Source organism: Vanessa cardui, chromosome 25 (assembly GCF_905220365.1).
Source record: "Vanessa cardui chromosome 25, ilVanCard2.1, whole genome shotgun sequence".
Classification (NCBI taxonomy): domain Eukaryota; kingdom Metazoa; phylum Arthropoda; class Insecta; order Lepidoptera; family Nymphalidae; genus Vanessa; species Vanessa cardui.
In genome coordinates this window covers 508,239-533,897 of record NC_061147.1, presented here as the reverse complement: position 1 = coordinate 533,897, position 25,659 = coordinate 508,239, and the positions used below count along the sequence as shown (strand labels likewise).

The 25,659-nt window shown below is 37.7% G+C and overlaps 1 protein-coding gene across 2 annotated transcripts; it reads right to left on the bottom strand.

Annotated features, from left to right (window-relative positions):
* Positions 1–35: 35 nt before the first annotated feature.
* LOC124540526 (lysine-specific demethylase lid) lies at positions 36–25,060 on the bottom strand. Of its 2 annotated transcripts, none has more exons than XM_047118166.1 (29): positions 24,634–25,060; positions 19,529–19,606; positions 19,103–19,241; positions 17,466–17,644; positions 16,826–17,024; positions 16,388–16,536; positions 15,708–15,869; positions 15,448–15,564; positions 15,017–15,128; positions 14,066–14,202; positions 11,767–11,873; positions 11,261–11,413; positions 10,175–10,286; positions 9,465–9,659; positions 8,828–9,006; positions 8,412–8,583; positions 8,127–8,325; positions 7,622–7,737; positions 7,021–7,240; positions 6,016–6,398; positions 5,570–5,790; positions 4,871–4,992; positions 4,567–4,721; positions 3,914–4,092; positions 3,454–3,580; positions 2,756–2,974; positions 2,566–2,674; positions 1,844–1,954; positions 36–946 (listed from the first exon to the last, which is right to left on the bottom strand). In XM_047118166.1, the coding sequence occupies exons 1-29, from the start codon at positions 24,838–24,840 to the stop codon at positions 798–800; spliced, it is 4,707 nt and encodes a 1,568-aa protein (XP_046974122.1). In that variant the 5' UTR covers positions 24,841–25,060; the 3' UTR covers positions 36–797. The 2 variants fall into 2 exon arrangements, with proteins under 2 accessions (XP_046974122.1, XP_046974123.1); XM_047118167.1 differs by having other exon boundaries at positions 3,454–3,577.
* Between the last annotated feature and the right edge of the window lie 599 nt (positions 25,061–25,659).

The window sequence follows — 25,659 nt, the reverse complement described above, 5'->3', positions numbered from 1 at the left end:
CCATTTTTTAAATTTAACAAGATTAAGTATAATTCAAAATATACTTCTTCCAATGTTCTCATCGTTTCGAGTTTGTATAAGTTATAATAAAATTATATATGCATTATGGAGACTTACGCTTTTCCGGTTTCAAAGCTGCTGGCAGACTGATATCTACACATTTTACAATTTCAGTGTTTGGAGATTTTAAAGAACGCTTTGTTGGAAACAATGGGTCACTATATTTGATAGATAGATATGAATACTTTTATCAGCGGAAACCTTTCTCACAAATAATTTCGCGTGGGGAACGTCAAGTAATCTCCTTTTTCTGTATTTCCAGAACGAAAATAATATAGTAACTTATATTGTAATACATCCGGGATTATAGTCAAAGCGACACATATTTCACCATTTGATTGTAAATGGCGATGGGTATTTTATAAACAATATCCTGTGATTTGTTGTTCGAGATTTCATGGACTCGTGATAATAGATCACCCAAATTATACTTAAGTAATTCGGATTCACCTGTTCTCCGTTTAATATCGCACAGCGTCGTCACACACATACTCGTTCACATATTTGTTCATGATCGTTCAAATAGCTATCGACGCGAGTGGCAGAACGTTACAACTGACAAAATACATTCCGATTAAAAAAGCTACATCGTCCCGCCACTCGTGCGCAGATCAACACTTTACATGGATGGTACCCTCGACACGGCCCGTATAACGTATCTAATGATCACGGCGCCGGCACGGGAATGTCCTGGCTCCGTGGGGAGGCGGGGCGCTCATTGGGGGGGGGGGGGGCGCTCAGTGGCGCTCGGAGCGCGGCTTGGCGTCGGCGCAGGAGCCGCACACGTACTCGTCGTCCTCGCGCAAGGCGCCCCGGTTGAGGCCCACGCAGTGCATGTGGAACCACTGGTCGCAGCCGCCGTCGCATTGCACCCAGTCCACTTTGCCTGTGCGATTCGAGTAATCGGATTAGTATTTATCGTCCATAGATTTCGTTGAAATTTGACCGAGATTTATTTGCTATTGATGATCTTTTCATTATTTCCTCATTTTTTTGTTGACAGTATTAGTAGTACAGATTGTAAGAAAATTATGTACGTTCCATATTAAATATCTATATATGTGTGTGCAATGTATATAAATGTATTAATATTTATAATAAATTGCATGTATATGCATGTTTTTATTCTAAGCAAATATAAAATATTAGTTTTGTGAAATATACATCTATTTATATCTTTCTATGTGAATAAATTACTTTAACAGGTGACACAACATTATGCATTATTATTATAACATTTTTACCGTCCTATTTATTAACTTTACAACTCAATAATTTGACTCGCAGATGATATATTATTCAAGTTCACTTCGAGGCTTACACGAGACAATAACATCTAGTATCTTAGAGATAGGGCGATCGATTATAGATATGATAGGGACACCGCACGGGGTGATAAGAACGAGTTGCGAATGCTCAACGCGTTAAGTAACTTGATAACCTACTGAGAACTGTCAGATCGCACATGTTCGAAGATGACAACGTGTCAAGTTTTTTTGACGACCTCCATGGTCGAGTGGTGTGTACACCGGTTTTCATGGGTACGCCACTCTGAGGTCCCGGGTTCGATTCCCGGCCGAGTCGATGTAGATTACCATTAGTTTTCTATGTTGTCTTGGGTCTGGGTGTTTGTGGTACCGTCGTTACTCCTGATTTCCATAACACAAGTGCTTCAGCTACTTACATTGTGATCAGAGTAATGTATGTGATGTTGTCTCATATTTTTATTAGGTGATACGCTACACCGACTAATGACGTAAATGAATGAGCGTCGTGCACGCACCTGTGGGCCGCAGGCAGGCGGCGGCGGCGCAGTCGTCGTCGTCGTCGGCGGACGAGCGCGACGACGAACTGCTGCGCCGCGCCGCGCCGCGCGCCGCACGCGCCTGCGCCGCTGCACAACACACACACACACACATTAAAGCTGAGTTACCTTTGGATGCTAACTTAACTTACTTAAATTATTCAAGTGATTTACATTTAAGAAGTGATTGTATTTATCAATTTCAGTACTGCTCGAAATTTGAATGTTGATAGGGCCAACATTATTGCACTTCGGGATACATACATTAATACTGTACGGTGAATGGCCGTACATTCGCGTCAACTCAGCAACAAAACTATTTATATTAATTACTATCTTAAGCAATTAGTTAGTTCACATATAGTCTCGCAGGTGTGTGGACTCATTAGCATTTATTATCATATTTTATTTAATCAATAAACAGTTTTATCAATTATATTATTTCTTATATCATTGAAAGTTGGGTGGAACACCGTACAACTTTATGGTCCTTCGAGCCGGATCGGAAGAAAAAAAAAAAAAAGTTTAGCTCGGTGTTCGAACTCTCTTGCACCTGTACCTATACTTGTCGCACACACTTGCGTACCATAAATATCTTACTGAGACTGGCTGCATCATTTTTTCACTGCCTTTATAGAAAATCGCGTATATATATCATATAACTGTGACAACTGTAAACGGTAAACGGTTATCCGACTGACCTATTCTCGCCTGCCTCGCGTGATGGTGCGCGGGGATGGCTCGCTTGCGTCGCTCCTGCCTCGCCATGTAGTGCTTGCGCATCATGAGGCCGGAGCCCGAGGACACGCCCTGCCGAGACATCAAACGTATAACAAATACTGAGGCAACAGCATCGCCTGGTGTTCGAGAGTGGGCATGCGGAGGGCGCACCTGCTTCCGGTTCAGGTAGGTGGTGGTGGTGGCGGCGCTGCGCTTGAGCGCGGCCTTGGCGGCGCTGGCGGGGCGCGTGCGCTTGAGCGCGGCGTGGCGCTGCGCGGGCGGCGCGCGCTTGCGGCGGCCCGCGTCCAGCACGCGCGCGCCGCGCCGCCCCTCCGCCGCGCGCGCCGCCCACACGGCGCTCCACACGCACGCCTGCTCCGACAGCCGCACCTGCAGCGACACGCTCCTCATTAGTGCTATCGGGACGTATTCGCCATTTTTTTTTATGGTATAGGTTGGCGGACGAGCATATGGGCCACCTGATGGTAAGTGGTCACCATCACCCATAGACAATGACGCTGTGAGAAATATTAACTATTCCTTACATCGTCACTGCGCCACCAACCTTGGGAACTAAGATGTTATGTCCCTTGTGCCTGTAGTTACACTGGCTCACTCACCCTTCAAACCGGAACACAACAATACTGACTACTGTTATTTGGCGGTAGAATAACTGATGAGTGGGTGGTACCTACCTAGACGGGCTCGCACAAAGCCCTACCACCAAGTAAATTTTTGTTACCATCTTCTTTGAAAGTCGTGTTACGTGCATTACAATATTATACTATAAACGGAAACTTCAGAAAATAATATTCGTTCATCCTGGAAACTCTTTGAGTGATCCGATATGTAAGGAAACGGTAAGTCACCTCGAGCAGATCTCCCTCCAGCATGAGGTCCTCCAGCTTTTGCAGGAGGCCGGGCGGCACGCGTGCGCCGGCGCCGAGCGCGCGCGGCGTGGCGCTGTAGGCGTGCTCCACGCTCGCGGACGACCTGCTACATGAGATAACTCTGAATTTTCTTCTGTCACGGCGTACATATATTCCCATGATTACATGATAAAAAAGCGTGGGATGATAAAAAAGCGTGGAGTTAATACCTGTTGACTTCCAAGCAGGATACATTAATTGAACTAATTGTATTTAATTAACATGACGTTGTATTTTTTAAATGTTAAAATAGAGTAACTACTGAGTTTCTCGCCGGTTCCTCTCGGTAGAATCTACTTTCCGAACCGGTGGTAGCTTCACTTAATTGTAAAATGACGATTCAAAAGTGCTTATAAAGCCTTGATTTTGATTACAATGCAGTGGGATATGCAAGGCGGACCTGGCGTGCGAGTCCCTGCGCTCGCGCGGCGCGTCGTGCGCGCGGCGCGCGGGCAGCGCGGCGAGCAGCGGGCCGGCCAGCAGCGCGCGCGCCGCGTCCTGCCACGCCATGGCGCGCTCCGTCACGCACTGCAGCGCCTCGCCCTCCGCCAGCCGCACGGGCAGCTTCTGCAGCCACACCTGCGCACCGCCGACATTTAGTACGTCTCCACAGTCTGACCGAGTCGCCGGTCATTGTGGTCGCTATGCTGTGATTACTAGGTAGTTTTAAATTTTAATATATATATATATATATATATATATATATATATATATATATATATATATATATGTATATATGTGTATGTGTATGTATATGTATGTATGTATGTGTGTATATATATACATATATGTTTTATTTTTGTTTAGATCTATGTAAGTATATCCATATATTGTTTTATATTGTTATTTATTTATTAATCACCGCCTTCTTTTACTTTTCTGATTAGCCTAAAGGCTGACTGGCAGAGAATGCCTTCAGGCATTAAGTCCGCCTTTTGTCCCATATATATATTTATATTTATATATGGTGTTTAATAAAGCCTTTAAATAAAATATAATAATTTTCCTCGATAGTAGGCGACCACCCGACGCGCGCACCAGTAGCGCACTCACCAGCAAAGCCAATATCCGATGCAGGCGCGGCCGCTTGGTGCGCGTGCAGTCGGGACAGAGGAACTTGGTCTCGGTGCAGGGGAACGGCAGTTCTATCCTCTCCGGGGATTCTTCGCGCTCCTCCGTGTCGTCACGAGCGGACGCCACGCATGATGCTAAAACAAAAACGTGTCGTGTTTTATAATTCGACTAATCATTACTTTTGTATTTTAAAATTATTATTTTTACTACAGTGGAAGTTTATACAAAAGCTTCCCATGGACAATAAGACAATATTTTTATTACATAATAATGATGTACCTACCGTGAAACCAGTCCTTGCATAATTCGCATTGGTTCATGATTCCATACTGTCGCTTCTGACAAATGCAGAACGTCACTCCAGCTGTCGGGGGTGCTCGTACCTCCTTGCGCATATTTCGAGCTCTGGAATGAACAATATATTAAACACTTGAAATATCAAAATTAATGATTGCTTAGATCCATGTTTGCTGAGTTTCTTTCGCCGGTTCTTCTCAGGTCTGAGGTATTATATTCCAAACCGGTGGCAGATTTTCGACAATCAATAAGAAAGTGTAAACACTTCTATTTTGAATAAAGGTTTTTGATTTTGACATGTGTAATTAATGTTATTGTATATATTAAGGTTATTGTATTCTTCGAGCTGAGATGGCCCAGTGGTAAGAACGCGTGCATCTTAACCGATGATTGCGGGTTCAAACCCAGGCAAGCACCACTATATATATATGTGCTTAATTGTGTTTATAATTCATCTCGTGCTCGGCGGTGAAGGAAAACATCGTGAGGAAACCTGCATGTGTCTAATTTCATCGAAATTTCGCCACATGTGCATTCCACCAACCCGCATTGGAACAGCGTGGTGAAATATGTTCCAATCTCTCTCCTTAATGGAAGAGGAGGCCTTATCTCAGCAGTGGGAAATTTACAGGCTGTTACTTTACTTTTACTTTATTGTGTTCTCAGTGTAGCCGCAGCTGCTCACCTCAGCTCCTTGATGGCGGCCAGCTCGCGCTGCTCGGCCTGTTTGAAGGCGGCCACGATCTCCGTGGGCGTGGCGTCCTCGCTGAAGTGTCGCAGCAGCGCGGCCTCGGCCGGCGGCTCCCCGCGCGCGCGCTTGCGCCCCGCGCCCCCCTCGCCCGCCTCCGCGCCCTCGCCCGCCTCGCCGCGCGGCGCCAGCGCTTCCAGCAGGGAATACTGCCAGTTCTAAAACGAAAATTAAAACTGTAACTTAGGATGTACGATGAAGATTCAACGTTCGGACGTCTTAGACGGAGGTTGTGTTGAATATTGCGATTAAATATTACGACTTGAGGAATTTAAACGACATCTGGCTTGAAAACTAGTTTTCGTTATCTCTGACGCGTAACATCTGGACTATTTGCTTTGTTGAAACTCTAACGAGCTCAGACGCGTTGAGCGATGCCGTACCTTCTTGAGGAACATGTCTGCGGCGCCTCGCTGCCAGTCCTGAGCGGAGGTGAGCGCGGCGGCGAGATGTTTCTTCTCCAGCAGCGCCAGCGGGATCTGCGCGCCGCGGCGAGACAACGCCTCGACGCTGTGCATGTACGGGTATAGCTCCTTGGACTGCATCTCCTCGACTTTCGCGAGCCAGTCGCGCGCGTGCGAGGTCGCTGTGTGCAGGGCGTGGTAGGACGGCAGGGCGGCCTCGATGTCGTCGCCCTCTGCCAGCAACGCGTCCAGTTCTGCGAGCGTGACGTGCTCGTCCGACTCGCTGAACGATTCTCTGTTCTTAGGTGCGTTTGTGTCTATGAGAACTGCGCGTGCGCGACGTTCCCAGTCTTCTACTTGTACTGTTGACAAAAGCATATTATTTTGTTTACATATTTTCTATTATATTCAATTATTTTGCTCTTTTTTATAAACCACCGTCGGGTGGGTAAGTGGACAGTCGCAAACAATTATAGTCTGTTCGCGTTAAGAATGCAGTGAGTTGTCATTGTTTACTCCACCCCCTGACCAATCAAATCTTTTTAACAGAAGGGTAAAGGTGTTTGTATATTTGTGTCAAAATTCCAACAAATTATATTTGTTTTAAAGGCTAAGTGTAATGAATTTAAAAAATACACATTAACGTAAAAAATCGAAATTAAGTCATTAATATTTTAATCATTATTACTAGTGTTTATAATAAAATAATTTTCTGCAGCGAGTTCCATAACATTATCTAAATCCCACATGGCAATTTCTTCTTGTAGTTAATAATAATAAAAAAATAATTTAAATTATAAAAATATCAGTTAATAATTAATTAAATCCACAACCGTCACGTTCGAACTTATGTCTTTACCTGTTCAATGTGAACTTGACTTTGTAATTTGAAAAGATTTGATTGGTCAAAGGGGCCGGTAAATAATGACAACTCTCTGCATTCTTAACGCGAACAGACTATCGTAATGCTGATGTAATGCTCACATTTGAGTTTATATAAGGCGGCCCGTTCCGCCTCGACGCGGCGGTGCGGCACGACCGTCTCGGCCTCGGCCAGCAGCCTGTCGATGAGCTCGGGCGTGAGCGTGGAGCAGTCCTCGCGGTGCGTGTGCACGGAGACCACGAACTTCTCCTGCTGAAGACGCGCCTGCAGCGCCGACAGCTGCGGCAGCACGATGCAGAGACGGGACCCGAGATCTACCACCTTGATATTGTAAAAAAAAACATTACGGCTAAATAAATTTTTTTAACTCTTTTTTTTTTATTGAGTATATATATTTTTTTGTAACTTTTCAATTAGCATAATATGTTTAAACTTGTAAATGTACATATTTTTATCGTGTAAGCTCATTTTATATCCACTATCATTGCATGAGGTATTCTCCTTTATAGGTAATGCATTTAGTTTTGAGTCATATGTTGTTACTGTTACTAATATTGTGTTGATGTATTTACTCCTGGAGGATCTTAATAAATAAATAAAAATAAAAAAATAGTGAGAACATGGTACTTCAAAAAGGTTGAATAAAGATATTTTGTTTAAAGGGACGTCAATATTGTATGAATTCAGTAATAATCAACTCACTTCCTCCAGTTCCCTGACCGAAGCCGCATCGCACTCATCTAACTCCTTACTCAGCAGCTCGGTGGCGCGATCCTCGAATTCCGCGGTTTGTCGTAATACTTCTTTAACGGCTGAACCTGCAGGAAATATTTTACAGTCAGTTCAATGAGGACAAATTGCTGAACGTTCACAAGTATTTTTTTTTACGCTACATCCACGGGCTCACAATTTCCCGTGCCTTTTTTAATTTAATTTAATATTTTAGTGACAATTTATGGCGCACAGAGATTTACAGTAGTACTATTCTAACATTATCAGCTTATTAACTACTGTAGATCGAAAAACAGCGAAGATCTCCTCTGCCTCCAATGTCTTCTTGCCGGAGGCTCTCGCCCGTACTGACTTTTATGTACATACTAGTATTTAATTCACATGAGTAGTAGAAGTCGATTTCAAATATTAAAGAAAATTTAAAATATACAAGATTTAATGAAATAAAATACGATATGATTTTATTTGAATTTACCCTCGGGCAGCACGCAGGCGAGGCCGTCGATCTCGGCCGCGAAGAGCGTGAGCTCGTGTATGGAGAGCCGGTACTTGGGATCGTGGTGGCGCGTGCGCGTGCGCATCTTGTTGAGGTCGAGCTGCTGGATCACGGACGCGCACTTCTCCGCGTCCTCGATGGCCGTCTCCAGCGCGCGCACCAGCTCGGTCTTGTGCATCTGTGTGAAACGGAAATTACATCGAACGTCCACGCTGCTAAATTAATCGATCTTATTGTACTTACTATACACTATAACAAATTTACCTTCAAGTCATGCGCCCTTTTAAGATGTGCCCTCAATCCATCCAGGTCGCAGGTCTTGGGCGTGTCGGGATCCAGAGCGTTCTGAACTGCCTCCGCCCACTCGCGGAACTGCTCCGACTTCCGTTTTAACTTCTCTAACATGGCAGGGAGCTCGTCGAGGGTGTAGCGATATCTGTGTTCAAATCACGCGTTACAACCGATCTTTGAATCGTTTTTCTTTTTTAATGGTATAGGTTGTTGGACGAGCATATGGGCCACCTGATGGTAAGTGGTCACCATCACCCATAGACAACGACGCTGTAAGAAATATAAACTATTCCTTACATCGTCAATGTGCCATCAACCTTGGGAACTAAGTTGTTATGTCCCTTGTGCCTGCCTCGTACACGAACGTGACATATAAGCGCGGCGGGCACCTGAGCTTGTGCGCGGCGGGCGCGCATGCGCAGAGGCGGTCGTGGTGGCGCAGGCAGGCCACGTGCGGCGTGCACGCGCACGTGACGCACGACAGGAAGCACGTGGTCTTGCACTCGTGGCACTGGCGCTCGTCGTCCGGCAGCAGCTCGAACGCCTCGCGCTCCGCCTCCGTCACGCCCTGCAGTCAAACTCTATGAGTACTCGCCGTCTACGAGCGGGGCCGTCCATGTCACTTATCATCAACTGACGTGTAAAGCCTACTGTTTGTAAAGCTATTTCAAACTTATCGATCAACAACAACAAACAGCCTGTAAATTCCCACTGCTGGGCTAAAGGCCTCCTCTAATTTTGAGGCGAAGGTTTGGACTTATTCCACCACGCTGTTCCAATGCGGGTTGGTGGATTACACATGTGGCAGAATTTCTATGAAATTTGTACATGCAGATTTCCTCACAATGTTTTCCTTCACCGCTGAGCACGAGATGAATTATAAAGACAAATTAAGCACATGAATCAGCGGTGCTTGCCTGGGTTTGAACCCGCAATCATCGGTTAAGATTCGCGTTCTAACCACTGATCAAAAATATAAAACTCTATAAGCAATAGAAAATATGTGATGGTCTCTGGCTGACTAACCCAATCGAGTAGCGACTTCCTCAGCTTCCTCTCGTCGTGCAGCATGGTCCTCATGTCCCTGTAGGCCGCCAGCGCCACGGTGAGGCTGAGCGAGTCCGCCTCCAGGGCCATCTTGCAGACGAGCTCGTCGTGCGAGAACACGCAGTACCGCCGCAGCGTCGAGTAGTGCGCGATGCACTCGCGACCCATTTTAAGCTGAAACGAAGTGATATTTATTCGAAACATCTTAGAACGAATTGAATAATAAGTTCTAAATGAATAAATAATTTTAGAATAAATACTCCAGCCATTCGATCTGGAATTTTAGTAAACAAACCATGTGTCATCATAATTAGGGTTGATACACTCTTAATAAAACATAATAATTATTATAATTACAACTATATTCATTATAACACAATTTCCTGTTTCAACACAAAAATTTTAATTTAATACAGGATCCAAAAATTTTATTTAGGCGGTCAATACATAATTTATATGAAAATTAGCTTAAAATAAAAGTTTAAAATTTTTTAATTACCACTATAATGTTAACTACAAAACTAACAACCCTATATTTTAATACTGACGTAAAGAAATCGCAGGTTTGTAACATTTGGGGTGTTTTTTAAGCAATTGGCAGATTTAGGAAGGTATATAATAGGGATACAAGCTCTTCGTAATTGGTGGTGTGTATTTTTTTTTCCATTCATAAAATACTAAGTACGTACCCAGTCGGCGGGCGTGAAGTTGACTGCCTCGGCGAAGTTGTACCCCTGGTTGAAGCCGGCGTGGTAGGCGCGCGGGAACGTGATCACAAACTCGCCCGCATGCTGGTCCGTCCTGCGCAACGCAAACACACAACGTTATAGCGACATTCATAACCAATATTATGTCTTTTATGAACACCATAAAATCAAAATCAAAATAAACTTTATTCAAGTAGGCTTTTATAAGCACTTTTGAATCGCCATTTTACAATTAAGTGAAGCTACCACCGTTCGGAAAGTAGATTCTACCGAGAAGAACCGACAAGAAACTCAGTAGTTACTCTTTTTTAACATTTAAAAAATACAACGTCATGTTAATTAAATACAATTATTTAAATTAATGTATCCTGCTTGGAAGTCAACAGGTATTAACTCCACGCTTTTTTATCATAAACGCGAGGAGTCCAATTTATAGGTTTCATGTCAACAGAAGAAATGAACTTTATGCTAATATAAATAAGATATATAATTATGATTCACTAATTATGTATACATATTTAATTTGGACTATACATGCTTTAAGTCCTGTCATTTAGTTACAAAAATAATAGTAATTTTATATAATATCAAAAATATAATCACAAAAGAAAATTCCAATTGGATTGTTAAATTGATTCAATATTTTTCTTTAAATAAACGATAACATTATAACTAACTGCTTCACAGTTACAATCTTGTGTCACTTGATTCCCGAAGGCTTTGAAACATTTGAAACAATGCTCGGTGTGCTTTGGATACAAAGATGTTTTTAATATTTGTATTCAACTCAGCTGTTGTTTATTATATATACATAGTATTGTAAGTATAAATCTTTTAATCATTGTAAGTAAAAGACAACAGATCTTTCTCTTCTTTACACTATGATATTAGCAAAGATTCATTAAGGCACATTAGTTAATTAGCTGTTGGACATAGGACTCTCCAATTGCACGCCACTGTGATCGTTCTTGGGCTATTTGCATCCAGCTCCTGCCAGCCGTCTTGATATGATAAAATATCATATATATATTTAAAGTTCCTGTACAATTTTATATTTCATCTTCTCACCTGTACACAGGCACGCCTGCCTTCATGAGGACATTCGGATTCATGATGGTGACCAGCTGGTGCAACAGGTCAGGCTGTAACTGGAACAGCTCTGGTGCCTCAGCCTTCATCGCTGCTTCAAACTGCTCTGCTTTCGAGCTGGGTACTCCATACCTAGAGTAATTCATACAGTCATGAGTAATCAAGAACTCGAAGCGTTATCCCAATCTGTCCCAATCCCAATTTTGAGCAAAGTGGGCGAGACAATGTACAACATGAGTGAAACCACCAAAAGCAATGTATTATTTAAATACAAATATTCATTTTAACAAACATAAGAATTTTAAAACAAATTAGTTAAATATTATATAAATATGTTACTGTATATGAAATTTAAAATAAATTAACAATTATTTAATTATTAAATTCATATATAATATTTTGAAAGATATAAATTTGACTGACATCACAATTACTAATACATTTGGAAAATTCGTGTATTGTTTTGAATTGTTATTCATCGTTACCAAGTCTTGGGTTCGCCCCAGTGCAAGTAGTTGATGGAATAGCTCCAGTGGTCCTCGTTGTGCCAGCAGAACGTCGCGAAACACATGCCCACGTACAACCAGGGCACCTGGCGCAAACACACAACATATTAATACAAATACTTATTTATTCATACAACAGGCTATTTGACTGGTTTTTAAAATCCATTTTATATTATTTAAATTTAAATTCGAAATTAAGGAACCCAGTAAAAGATGTGTTTTTTTTTTTATTTCTAGTACATATTTGCCGGAAAATATCATATTAAAATATCCATATTTAAATAGCGCGCGAAATCGCTACTTGGACAATATGGCGCTGCAATGGGGTTCGGTGACGTTACTTTCCTGTATTTTAATCTGTGGTACATATAGTAGAAAAGCAAAGTTTACAAGAAAGTGACTTCATCATAAGCCCGGCCAATAAGGAGCGTTTTGTGTCACGTGACAAACGTTTGAAGAAATGCAATTTTATTAATGGATTTTAGAATAAATTAAGTATTAGTAAATAACCATTTCTAAACTCATAATATACACTGATTACAATAATTTATTTTTCACATTGTCAAATAGCCTATTGTAGCAAAAACGCTATATTTTAAAAAAATATATGCACGGAAAAATCGTTGAAGTTTCCTTTAAAACGTTAAGAGTAAACACTGACCTAATTTCGACTAAGGCAGCCAATTTCAAAGAAAAGCCAACCACGCGAAAGATTATAGTGCGGGCGTGTGCAAACACTGGTGCACTCTCAAAATGTTTAAAAACTTAATAATTCACTAAGTTATTGACAATTATAATAATCTTCATTTGTTTATGAGATAATATAAATAAATAAATATAATATAAATATGAGACAACATCACATATACATTACTCTGATCCCAATGTAAGTAGCTGAAGCACTTGAGTTATGGGAATTAGAAGTAACGACGGCACAAACACCCAGACCCAAGACAACATAGAAAACTAATGGTAATCTACATAGACTCGGCCATACCCATGAAAACCGGTGTACACACCACTCGACCATGGAGGTCGTCATTTCAGTTATTGTATGTATGAAAAATACATTATACCAATTAGTTGAGTAAATATTGTTATAATAAAAACAAACAAAGAAGACTCGTTTCGTATTTCGTACAGCTTGCCATATGGTATTGACTTTGTCAAAAGAAAATATAGCAAACAAATAAATAATAAGCAAACAGAATCAGGTCGACAGTACCCTCGTTGCCTAAATGCCGAATAGTTTATACATTTCATAGCTACTGTTTGTGATAGCCATGTACTATTTATTCATTAAAAGCTCAAAGTAACTCATTACCACAAAACAATTTTAGACTGGGCGAATTTTGTTTAATTATTTATTGAATTACCAGCGCCTAAAATTAATACACAAACCTATTACAGATACTAAATACCTACATGTGCAGTATTTAGGTTCGAACACGCATATCACTAACAGATAATTATGCAGTTCATATAAAAGTATGTTAAATATGAGTAAACTATTAGAATAAAAAGTTCTGTCTTTGGAACTACACGATTTTTTTTTTGTTTTTAAACCCAATTTTTAAACAGACTGAATTCGAAACAAGACAAAAATTAAAACAGTACAGCAATTGTTGACAAATAGTTATTTATTTACAAGACAGACATCGTGACAAACATCCTCAAGTCATGGATGTGAGGTATGTACTCATTTTAACTGTCTATGTATTTAACATTTTATTTGTTGATCTTGTACAACATTCTGTATATATATTATTTAATGTTCTATTCGTAACTAATACGCCTTGCTTCTGGGTTAATGAGAGTACCATTTAACCTACACACACACTTAATTGCAACTGATTGATTTTAATAAACGTTAAAATGGTTTTGTTGACGGTACCGAGTTAGAAACCTTCATTTATCCAAGTACCAGTAGCTGAGTAACAAATTTAAGTTGAAACCGATAGTTAAATATTATTATCAAAATGTATTTAATACACCATAAATATACAGCATTAACCTTATTCCCATAACACTGATCAAAGTTAAATTACCAAATTTGGTATAATATTGGTATATGGTAACCAATTACGCAAACGAAGGCCAATGGGGGTTCAGGTATATAACAAATTAGTTAAGAGACATGGCTTAGGATGTTGTTGAAACAATTGTTAACTTCTTCTTTGTCTTGTAATATGTTAAAAAAATAGCTACTAAGAACTACCTTTCTTACACAATCTATAAATGTACATTAAATGTTTTGAGTTACGATATTCTAGCTTACCTTCATGCCCGATATGTCAGCATTGATGTGTCCGAGTACAGAACCTTCTAGAACCGGCAAATTGTTCAAGTTCCAGCTAGATTCCGCATACTGTTGTTCACCGGGGTACAGATGTGCACTGGATTTCGTTGGGAATCCTGTTTAGAGAGATTCAAATGTAATGTGTGTACTTAAATCAATTCAATTAAAACTTTAGGAAATTAAAATGCTCAAATTCCTTTGAGATATCGAAATGAAGTCTATATCAAATATAATGACATATCTAATTAAATATATTAATAAAATAAAAGTAGAGTGTCTCTTTGTAATATTAAAATAACCGCTTTTTACTGAACGCCTATGTATAAAAATGTACACGGGACATAAACCAAAAAAATACAATTTTATTACTGTCCGTCTGTTTGTTCCGACTCATCTCTGGAACGGCTGGACCGATTTTGATGGGACTTTTACTAGCAAAAAGCTGACGTAATAAGGAATAATTTGGGCTGCAAAAATGACTTTTTTAAAATTAAAACGCAGTCGCGGGCACAGCTAGTTGTTACTACAATTGTTTTATAATCAATGAGATACATATAGCTTTAGGTGCACTGAACTAATAACATAAACCTTAAGTAAGTAACAGCCTGTAAATTTCCCACTGCTGAGATAAGGCTCTTCCATTAAGGAGAGGGTTTGGAACATATTCCACCACGCTGTTCCAATGCGGGTTGGTGGAATGCACATGTGGCAGAATTTCGATGAAATTAGACACAATGCAGGTTTCCTCACGATGTTTTCCTTCACCGTCGAGCATGAGATGAATTATATATACAAATTAAGCACATATATATATATAGTGGTGCTTGCCTGGGTTTGAACCCACAATCATCGGTGCACGCGTTCTAACCACTGGGCCATCTCAGCTCTAAATAACATAAACCTACTATGGCCGCAATAACGATAGCTCACCGGAGCCGTGGTCCATGGAGTGCAGGTCGGCGCCGTACTCCACCGTGACGTCCTCGTCGATGGAGCACACCACGCGCCAGAACTCGCGCTCCACCGTCGACGTGGGCACCATCTGCGTTATTTTGATCAATTAAAATGCAGTTAATCAGCAGGTCCCAATAACCAAGGCGTAATGAAGTATGAAAATTCAAAGATTACTGTTGTATCTGTAATAACTAACGGTAAAATTTATTATTATGAGTTTGTGGTACCTTGTCGGAGGAGACAATTAATATTTTTTATGTAACCGATGTTATGACCCTTGTGCCTGTAGATACATTGGCAGTGGAATAGCTGATGAGTTGATGAGAGTAGGCAGGCTTTGCAGAAAGCCCAACCACTAGCAAATATAATAATAAAAGTCTCGTCCACTTATATCTGAGTTAACTTACATGTACAGGCATATTGAAGTAATCTGATTTGAACTGATCCGCCATCTCTCCGAACTGCTGCAGCGTGTACTCCCGGGACGCCTGCTCGAACCCGAACGCCTCCGTCGGCTTCGACACCTGGACACGCATTCGGACGTTACACACACGCGCTGTGACGTCACGGGGCGCGGGGCGGGGGCGGGGGCTCGCCGACGTTACACACACGCGCTGTGACGTCACGGGGCGTGAGTCACGGTCGGGGGCGGGGGGGGGGGGCGCACCTCCTCGGCGAGGCACACGGGGCAGCGCCAGTCGCCCTTGGGCACGTCGGCCAGCGGCGGCACGAGGCAGAACGTGTGGTACGAGTCGTCGCAGCCGTCGCAGAGTAGCATCTGCTCCTCGATGTCGCCGCGCCCGCACACGTGGCACATGTACTTCGCCAGCTGTAACACGCGCGCGTTACAAATCGTCTCATAGTCGATACTTGATATGACATGCAAATACTGTCAGCATCAACAGTATCGATATCTTTATAGTACGACACAACTTAGATGTCGCATCGGCAAAATTCGTAAAACCGATCACATCCGAATTGAGTACGCTATCCCAAATTATCATTATTTATTTCTCATGCGAATATGATCTTTGCACAAACGTAATAACTTGTAATATCATATGACCTAATATATTCGTCAATTTGACGCGTCGGTTTACATGCATTTACTTTCTCTGACGCGTGATTCTATAGCGACGAATAGCGTCGAATGGCGCGATAGGGAGCTATTTCTATTGGTTGTGAAAATCGGCTGTAATCGGTTTTATTATCATTCCATTGCATTTTACGATGCTACATCTAATTTCTGTCGTACTATACTTTATTATCGTTGTATAAAATGACCAGGCAAGTGCTTGTAAGACTCGGACGAGTGACAGCGATAGTACGGGGTGGGGGTGTACTGACGGGGTCGTCGGGGTGCAGGGGCGGCGGCGCGGGCGTGACGGACACGGTCATGTTGCTGAGGCGGTGTTCGCGCAGGCGCGTGGAGCGCAGCACGCGCGCACGCGCACCGCAGCTGCCCGCCGCCGACATCCACTTGTTCTCGCGCGGACCTGCGACAACAGACGTGTGATGATTTTAATTGTGTTATTCTGATTTAGAGATGGTAACACTGTTGCGTCGTGGCTGGAAGGAAGGAAGAAAGGAAGCCGACTTTGATCGGCTGACCAATTGGATGACTGGACAGATTGACAGGAAAAATAAAAGAAGATAAAACAGAAGAGAGCGGTCGGTGGTCAGAATCGAGGTTTTCGAACGGGGTGATCATGAAAATTAAGGGTGATTGATTGTACAACTTGGAATTATGTCGATTGAACCGATTATGTTCTGATTATGACTCACTGCGGCGCGTCTCGCCGGGCTCCTCCTTGACGGGGGTCTTGTCGTCGCCGGCGGGCAGCGCGCCCTCGGTGTGGCTGCCCTCGGCCGCCTCGGGCTCCGAGCTCTTGAAGCGGCGCGCGGGGGGCGGGGTGGCCGCGGGGGGCTTGCTCGTCCTCCGCCCCGCCTTCTCAGGCGTCTGCTCGCCTTTCACTTCGATCTTCTGTTTGGAAAAGACATATAAAATGGTACATTTCATATCCATTTTTTGTATATATATTTTTTTCTTTATATGTGTGTATATCAATCAATGCGTTTTTCTTTCTTTCTTTCATTTAGTGTTTCTAGTGTTAGACTGATCTAAAATTTTAATCATCGACACGGGATGACAATTGATAGAGAGTTTTTGTTTTTGCTATTATTACACATAACTAATCATAAAATGTTTACTTTAAAGGACAGGACCTTAAATTGTTCAGAAACCTAAAATTTTTAAAGCCTCCTTCGGATTTATTAGAATTATATTTTCTTTAGGATTTATTGAGTATTGGAGTGTTTGAGAACAATGGAACAGACTGCTAAAAGAGATGCAAGAAATGCAATAATATATCAAGCGAATCTGACCTCAATGATACTGTCACGTGATCAATATAAAACGACTCACCGTCTCCTTGTTGTCGCCAGCGCAGCTGACGGCTCCGCTGTTCTTGAACACGTCGTACGGGTAGAGGATGCGCTCGTAGTGGTTCTTTAGTATTGATCCGATGCCCTTGCCCTGGGGATGGCCCATCCGTCGAGCTATCTTTGACCATTTCCGTTCCGCTGAACATACTTCGAAACCACCTGCGTATATGTAGATCATTTTATATCGTATAATTTATATACCTAATTATGATTATCATAAGTATAAATGACGAATTTAATAGTGAATCTCAATGAATTTTCCCGCCAGTGGTTTATTTTTTATGATACAGGTAGACAGACAAGCAAATGGGATACGATAGTAAGTAGTAACCACCGCCCATAGACCACAGCACAGTGAGAAATAGTAATCATCCTTACATAGGATGTTGTGCCTGTAGTTACACTGGTACACTCACCCTTAAAACCGGAACACAACGGTACTGTATACTACTTGGTACCAGACCAGCTTGAACAAAGCCGTACTACCAAGTACATAAAGTACGTTTACTTAATGGCTCCCAAACTTTTCAGGGTATATTCAAAGTTTATTCCATTACACTGTTTTTAATTCAATTTAGATCCAACTGACACAGATTTTCTCACGATATTTTCCTTCAGCGCGGTGCAAGAGATGATTTATAAACACAAGTTAAGTAAAAAAAAGATTCACTGGTACGTAACCGGAAATTAAACACTTTCCGCTTCCGTACTTACAGACTGACCCAAATCGATAGTTTAATTCAACGAATTTAAAACCATTATCTTTAGAAAGCATAGCCCAGTAACTACGGATCCTAACCGAAGGTCACGGGTTTAAATTTGGACTCAAATATTTATTTATTTGATTTCTGCATATTACACCATATTCGCACTCAATTTTTTTAATTTTGATTTAAATCTGGCAAAATGTTTTGTCATTTTTTTAATTTTGTAATCGGTTAACCAAACCACGTTCCTTGGTCAAATAATTTTCCTTATTGAAAAAGGCAACTTGGCTAACGCACAGAGAAATTAATAAGACAACACTCCCCCAACCAAATGGTCCGTATAGAAAACTTCAAATTATAAAAACAATATATCCCAATGGAACATCAGTTAATACCGACGTTTACGAAAAACTATTGCGCAATATCTTTGAACTTAATTGATTGCATCTCCTTGCATAATGCCATTTACACTTCCTCTTATTACTCCATTTCGCAACTTTTATACTCGGTCAAAGATATTATCCTCCTACGCGTATATACATGCTGACGTCATTGGAACATTTTTGAAAATTCTATACTGAATAATGTAACGCTTTCACAGTCAAAACACTGAATCGAATTTGTTGTAACTTAGTATAAAGCGAGCTTGAATTCCAAGAACGACAGACAAATTTTTTATACCAAATACTTGACAAACAGACAATAATGTATTATAAAAAATTACACAAATTTTAATTAAAATGGTGAATCAATCTTCTGAATATAAAAATGCATATAATTCATTTATAAACGAAAAATATAACGTTATTAAGCATTATATTTTAATTTATCATAGAATGACTCAGAAAACATTATACCTAAGTTACACAAGTAATAAATGAACTGAAATAGTTAAATGTTATAATCTTACCAGCTTCTTTAACGATTTTGTGCAAGGCGTACAAATCTAAGGGTTTCCGTTCGACCGTGGGTATCTTTAGAACAGAACCCTGAAGCTCCCAGAACTTGATAATTTGATCGAGGAAATTCAACTTAACTCTTGTGATAGCCTGCAAAAGTACATTTTATTTATTCTATTCACTTGTTATACGCACAATGTATTAAATGTACTCATTACTAACACAATGGAAAAACAAACACACATACACATTTATTAAATAAGGTCATTGACCTTATTTTTTTAAAATAACAAAAAAAAATTACAAATATTATCTGTACTCTTTATTTTACATTGATTTAGCTAATATAGATATGCATATGTTGATCTAAAATGTTATTAAATCATGACATTTTAATAATGTTTATTTGTAACAAAAATAATATTGCATTTATTTACCTCTAATTCATTAAGCCTTTGTATTCTGGGTGTGAAACGCAGTCGATCCACGTCTACTGCAAACGGTGGCTGCCAATGCTGAACAAAAAATGGTTGCTAAGTTTAATAATACAAATTTTTTGTATGTATTCGGATTGACCACAGTAACTCCGTTAAATGTACTAAAATAACAATTTTCGTATTTTTCATTTCAATTTTATTTTAACATCAAGAAACAGGGATTGGTTTCGAATTTGTAATTAAAAATATAGCATAAAGTTATTTCCTATTATGTAAAAATCGAAAAACGAATTCTTATTAGATTTCTTTTGTACTATTAATACGGTAAAGATAATAATTAATAGGTATGTTAGTAGTCTACTTAATAAGACTACTACATAATTTATCTACATATATATATTGTGTTGACCTTCAAATTATATAATTTATAATTTACTTAGGGTTCTCTTAATTCTAGTCCGAGAATATCATTTATAATTTTCATATATTGGTCTCAGAAACGATAAAGCTATTGTTATCTTCCATTCATGCATATTTCTACCACATCTGTCAAAGTCACTCTTTGCCAGTTTTTTCTTTATATAAATATATAGTGGCTATATCTTTATTTAGATAACTTTAACAATAAATAACAATTATATTCATAACAACATTCCAAACAGCAGGTAAGTTGTTATTGAATATTTTTCTAAAGTTTTATTTTCTATACATTAAAAAAATAAATTATGCAAAGAATACTGATATATTTATTTTGCATCACTTATTAAGAGTTACTGCTTAATACCATAGACAATTATTTAGATTCAATAATAATTATAACCATTGTTATATCATTGTTTTACTAATCATTTTCTAAACTAATAATTAATATTATTAATACGAAAGTCTGTTCTGTCTTCACATTTAAAGCAATGAACCAATTTAAATGAAATGTCGGGGGTAGTTTGAATTCCACTTTTTTAAATCAACCCTCACTTTTACAAAATTCACACAGGTAAAGTTAGTAATAAATTTACATAATATATCTCCAACTGAAATGTAATGATAATATACACATAGATGAGTTTAGAGATCAGATTATATGACACCATTACAATATAGATACATCTTAATATGATCTTTGTATTTGATATTACATGTACAGCAGTGTAGCATCCTTTGTAATTTAAATTTACATATTGTTATACAAATAATTTTGTAAAGTAAGTCTATTTAAGAACTAATTTATTTTAATATTTACACTATTATTGCAATATGCATTCATTATATCTAAAATTAAGTTATATACGGTAATTTGTTGAAGCCGAGATGGACCAATAGTAAGAACACTAGAATATTAACCAAAAATAGTGGATGTGAAGCTAAGCAAATTTCACTAAATGTTCAAATTCTTATTTTGTATATATTATCAGTGACTGATTGCCATATTTATAACCACAAACCTACAATAGAGCTGGGGACAAGTGAGTCGGAGATATTTAACCATTTTTAGGCTTTCTCACATTTCTTTTGTCAAGCTAATATCACCAACTTTTTTAACACATAATATCAATAGAAAAAGATTATCACAATGAAGATTACTATAGATCCTTGTAATACTATTCTATACATACACTTTGTAATCGAAGCAGTTTAAAAGGATTCTACACATATTGTTTTCTATATTTATAAACGTAAAATGACCTGATGATAATAATTATTATATGATGTGTGAAATAAGAGAACTGTACTGTAAACATAGAGCCACCCAAGCAATAGATGCTGTTACTTTAGTATCAATATTTACACTTGAAAATAAACTTACTACAATTGAAAACTAAATAAACGATACCTGAATCATTATGTTCTAATCTGATATGAACAATTTTGATATAGTTTGTAACAATATTGCATTTGCATATTAACCAGATGTTAGCTTATAATTATTATTAAATTAAGTCATTTAAGATGTTAAATATGATTAATTTTTCATAAAACATACAGGTGATTAGTGATCAGAATCTGTTGTATCCAATTCTAATTAATTAATCAATTAACTAAAGCTTCATTTATTGTATATATTGTTGGAGCAATACTCAAAAGTAAAAACAATTATGTCAGAAACTAGCTTTAAACATATCCAGCATTGTTAAATATAGATGTACATGCTCACCAATTTTAGTGAGGTGGTCACAACACAATATTTGCACAAACATAGGTGGACACTCTATGGCCTCATTTTTATTTATGTATAGAATATCAATATTACACAACAGAAAACAGTTCGGAGCGCTGAACAAAAAACTCTACATTTCACGAAATATAATTCTGGCAATTTCTGAACTCAATAATTTAAAACTTTATGGGGAATTCATCAACAGAAGGCCCCGGATCCAAAATTAGTAACTTATTAGATAATAAAGATCAGGGTAGACAAGCTTTTAACATGTTCATAATATTGTGACATAAGAATTACTGCATCTTTGTAGTAACATGGTTTATAAAAATGTAAGTAATGACAAATATGTAATAATCTTGTAATAATCAATAAAATTTACTGTAATGATTACAATTTATAACAAAAACACTATTCTACACATCTATTTCAGTCAGTATTGGTTGTGTAAGTGATTGACACAATGATAGATGAAGAAAACCCTTAGACATTGACCATTTTAGGATCATTTTTATCTTTCAAGAATCTACCAAAATACGGGAATTTTTGGGTGAGTTTTTATCATTATATTGACTAACTCATAATTCAATATGGGATGTTTGATAGTACTTATTGGACTCGGGCAGACCACTACCGTAGAGGATTACCTTACATAATATTAAATAATAGTTATTTTTATTAACCGTTAGGTTTAACCAATTGATATTGTGAAATTTGAATCCAAAAAATTGATAATCAGGTTTAAATATTAAAGAAATCGTAGGTTAGGTATTATTCAGACTTTATAAATTAGATTTGATTATCATTTGAAAATATAGAATAATTTTAATGCTAGAAAAGGGAGATTTTTCACACTTTTATAACATATTTTGTGTGCATAAATATAAATCATATATTAATATGTATTTTTGCCAGTGACACAAATATGGTAATACTCAAAAAGCTAATTGTTGGAGGAAAACCAAGGAACAAATGATTGACAATACAGAGATTTTACCAAAATCAATTTAGAAAACCCTGTAAATATTTTAGATATTCACATTTTTTAACTTAACTGAACTTAAGAATGTTTTTTTTTTTATATACAAGTCTCTCTATGTTTACAGATTATCTTTGAATAACAATAAATATACAATACTTCTTAAATATATAGTCTATTCCAATGGGAAAAGGAGAAAAGGTAAATAAACAACTTTGACCTTGAATTGATATGTCATTTGCGTTCGACTAGTGAGGTCAAAATAATTGAATGAATGGGTAATTAATGCTAAAGAACGATATATATTTTTTTATTTTAAAAGTAATTTTCCGTTTAAACAAAGTCAGGTCGTAATAAAAAACTTCAGATAATTCCGAATATGCATCCGTGCACATGATACGAAAGATGAGAGACAAATGTCTTTCTTAACATTGTATTATTTTCAAAACTATAAAATTGCTATGCACAAAACTGATCTACATTTCGAGATAAGAGATTATTTTTAAGTAAAATAATTCTTTTAACATTTTTGGCAAAAATATTATTTTTATGTAAAAACCTTACTGAATAAAAATAACTTTTTTATCTATCGTTAGGTAACTTTTTACGTTTCTAATAAATAATTCATATTATATATTACAACCAATTAAATAAATATATTTAAAAAAAAATATCTATAATGAATTTTAAAACCAAAATAATATATTTTTTATCTGTATAAATTCATTCGTCTACATTCGTTTAGCGAACATGCCTAGTTGAGGCCTCTATTTTTAATGTTCGTCATCGAGAAATGGCGTCTTGAATGTCGACAAAACTGTTTTCGTTACTTTGGAAGTGAAATTAAAGTGGATCTATGTAGTTGAGTGAAATATTGTTGTATTACAAATGAAGATATATTAATCAAGAACTGTTTGTAGTTAATCTTATAGTGGAATTATCAACAAAACACTTGTGATATTGAAAAATACGGTATGTTTTGAATGTCTCCTTTTGTCATTGGAATGGACTATATATATCTACATGATTGTAGAACTGTTACAAATGCTCAACATAAGTACAATTTACTAGATAAAATTAGATGGGAAAACTAAAATTTTACATTGATGTAATTTGAAAGTTATTTAAAAAAGTAAGATATAACTATTTTAAATCTATTATCACAACATATCACAGGACTCCACTATCATTTTCACTTTATATTGTTTATTTATACAATTTAAAGGTCAATTAAAATGATACCTATGTAAAAATAAATTAATTTCTATTGGATTTCTCAGCTTAAATTGTATAAGTGGAAGGTATATAAAAGCAAAAATATCCTTATAAATGTAACTGTTGTAACAATTACTGTGAATACATTATTAAAATAGTGTGACCTCATGCTGTACATAGCCTCATTCAATACCCAAAATTATAACTTTATGGAGTGGTTTATTTTCTATTTTGGTATTATCCAAGTAATAACGTTAATTAGTTATTTCAAAGAGATTATTTAAAAAAAAAACTATTAAATGTGTTTTAATTAGATTTATTATCAGTTTAATCATTATTTACTAGAAAAATGTGATATTTCGCGCAATTGTGATATTCGTCGATTTATTTAAGACAATAAGGCGAAATAGTTATTTTTTATCTAAAATATCGTAGGCAGAGGGCACGACACAAAATGGCAACCAGCCTACAGCAACAATATGCGAGTGCATTCGACGATAATTATATGCGCTTTTCAGTCAAATGTGCAGTCGCAGGGAACTTGAATACGTATTATTTGTGGTCGATTGAATAAAATAAATCTTAAAGAACATACTAATTTGTCATAAGAGTGTCCACGGTTGCATCACAAGGCATTCTAAGCATTTCAATTTAGGGTTAGAAATCCATAATACGACATCATTTAACAAAAAGAGGACAAGTTTTTAGAACAGAAACATAATGTTGCATCGATTTATGACAAAGAAAATAACTTACGGCGGGTGGTTTTATCTTGCATATCCCCGACTTCTCAGCAATGGGCCTTATTTTGCTGATATACGCCAAAGGATCTAGGAACTCTTCAGGCGTAGGCTCGAAGACTGGAGCCTCAGGGGGCACGGTGAATGTAAAATTATCAGGTTTCATGGGGGACGCCGAGTCCCCCATACTAACTTCGACATTAGCTTCGTCACATTTTCCCATTTTTGAGAAAAAACCTATGCAGTTCTCACAAATTTAACTATAATTAACACTTTAACATCATCTAACGTTAAGGAATGAACAAAGCACGTCCACAAAGAAAAAGTAGCATGAAAATTTGCCTTTCCATAAGGAATCTCGAAAAGATAATAATTGAAATTATCACCAACAAATAACAGAGTTCACTTGCACGTCCGCCATGCGAAATTGAACTTTCGAAACTCCGGTGTTGCCATATTCAAAATAATGTCTTACATTTTTGACGATTGTGTTCAATGAGCATTTATTTAAACAGGCTAAAAATATAATATTAAATTAAGATAATTGTTTTAATTAGCTAATAACCTAAAATAATCTATATAAATACTGTTTTTAAATAAAGTAAATTGATTAAAAATCAAAGATACATACAAATAGTGTGTATTCATAAAAAATATATTTAAGTAGAGAAATTTACTTTCAAGTTTTTGTAATAATTGTAATTGAACTTCATTCATTTCATTATTTTTTTAATTAGTTTATTTATATTGAATCTTTACGTCAAAAACATTTTAGAATGTTTAAGGGTTATATGGTTTATATAAAAATTATACCTATGTAAAAATCTTTTTATCCGAAAGAGATTTATTTTTTAATAATTGTGAACTAGAAATCTATCTATAGAGCCAGATATACCTGTATTTACTTCATTACCTGAGTCTAACTAACCACTTGAGATTTATTCAATTTACGATGAACAATTTAAAACAAAAGAATTATTTAATTATTTGTTTGTCCTAATCTGATACGAGTACCAATTTAGCGTTTCTAGATTTATAAATG

Excerpts from the sequence above, each read along its gene's own strand:
- LOC124540526 (XM_047118166.1), bottom strand. The coding sequence starts at position 24,840 with ATGGGAAAATGTGACGAAGCTAATGTCGAAGTTAGTATGGGGGACTCG. Across the intron at positions 8,584-8,827 it reads CCCGCCGCGCACAAGCTCAG|ATATCGCTACACCCTCGACG; the intron begins GTGCCCGCCGCG and ends ATTTGAACACAG. Across the intron at positions 3,581-3,913 it reads CGCAGGGACTCGCACGCCAG|CAGGTCGTCCGCGAGCGTGG; the intron begins GTCCGCCTTGCA and ends TATCTCATGTAG.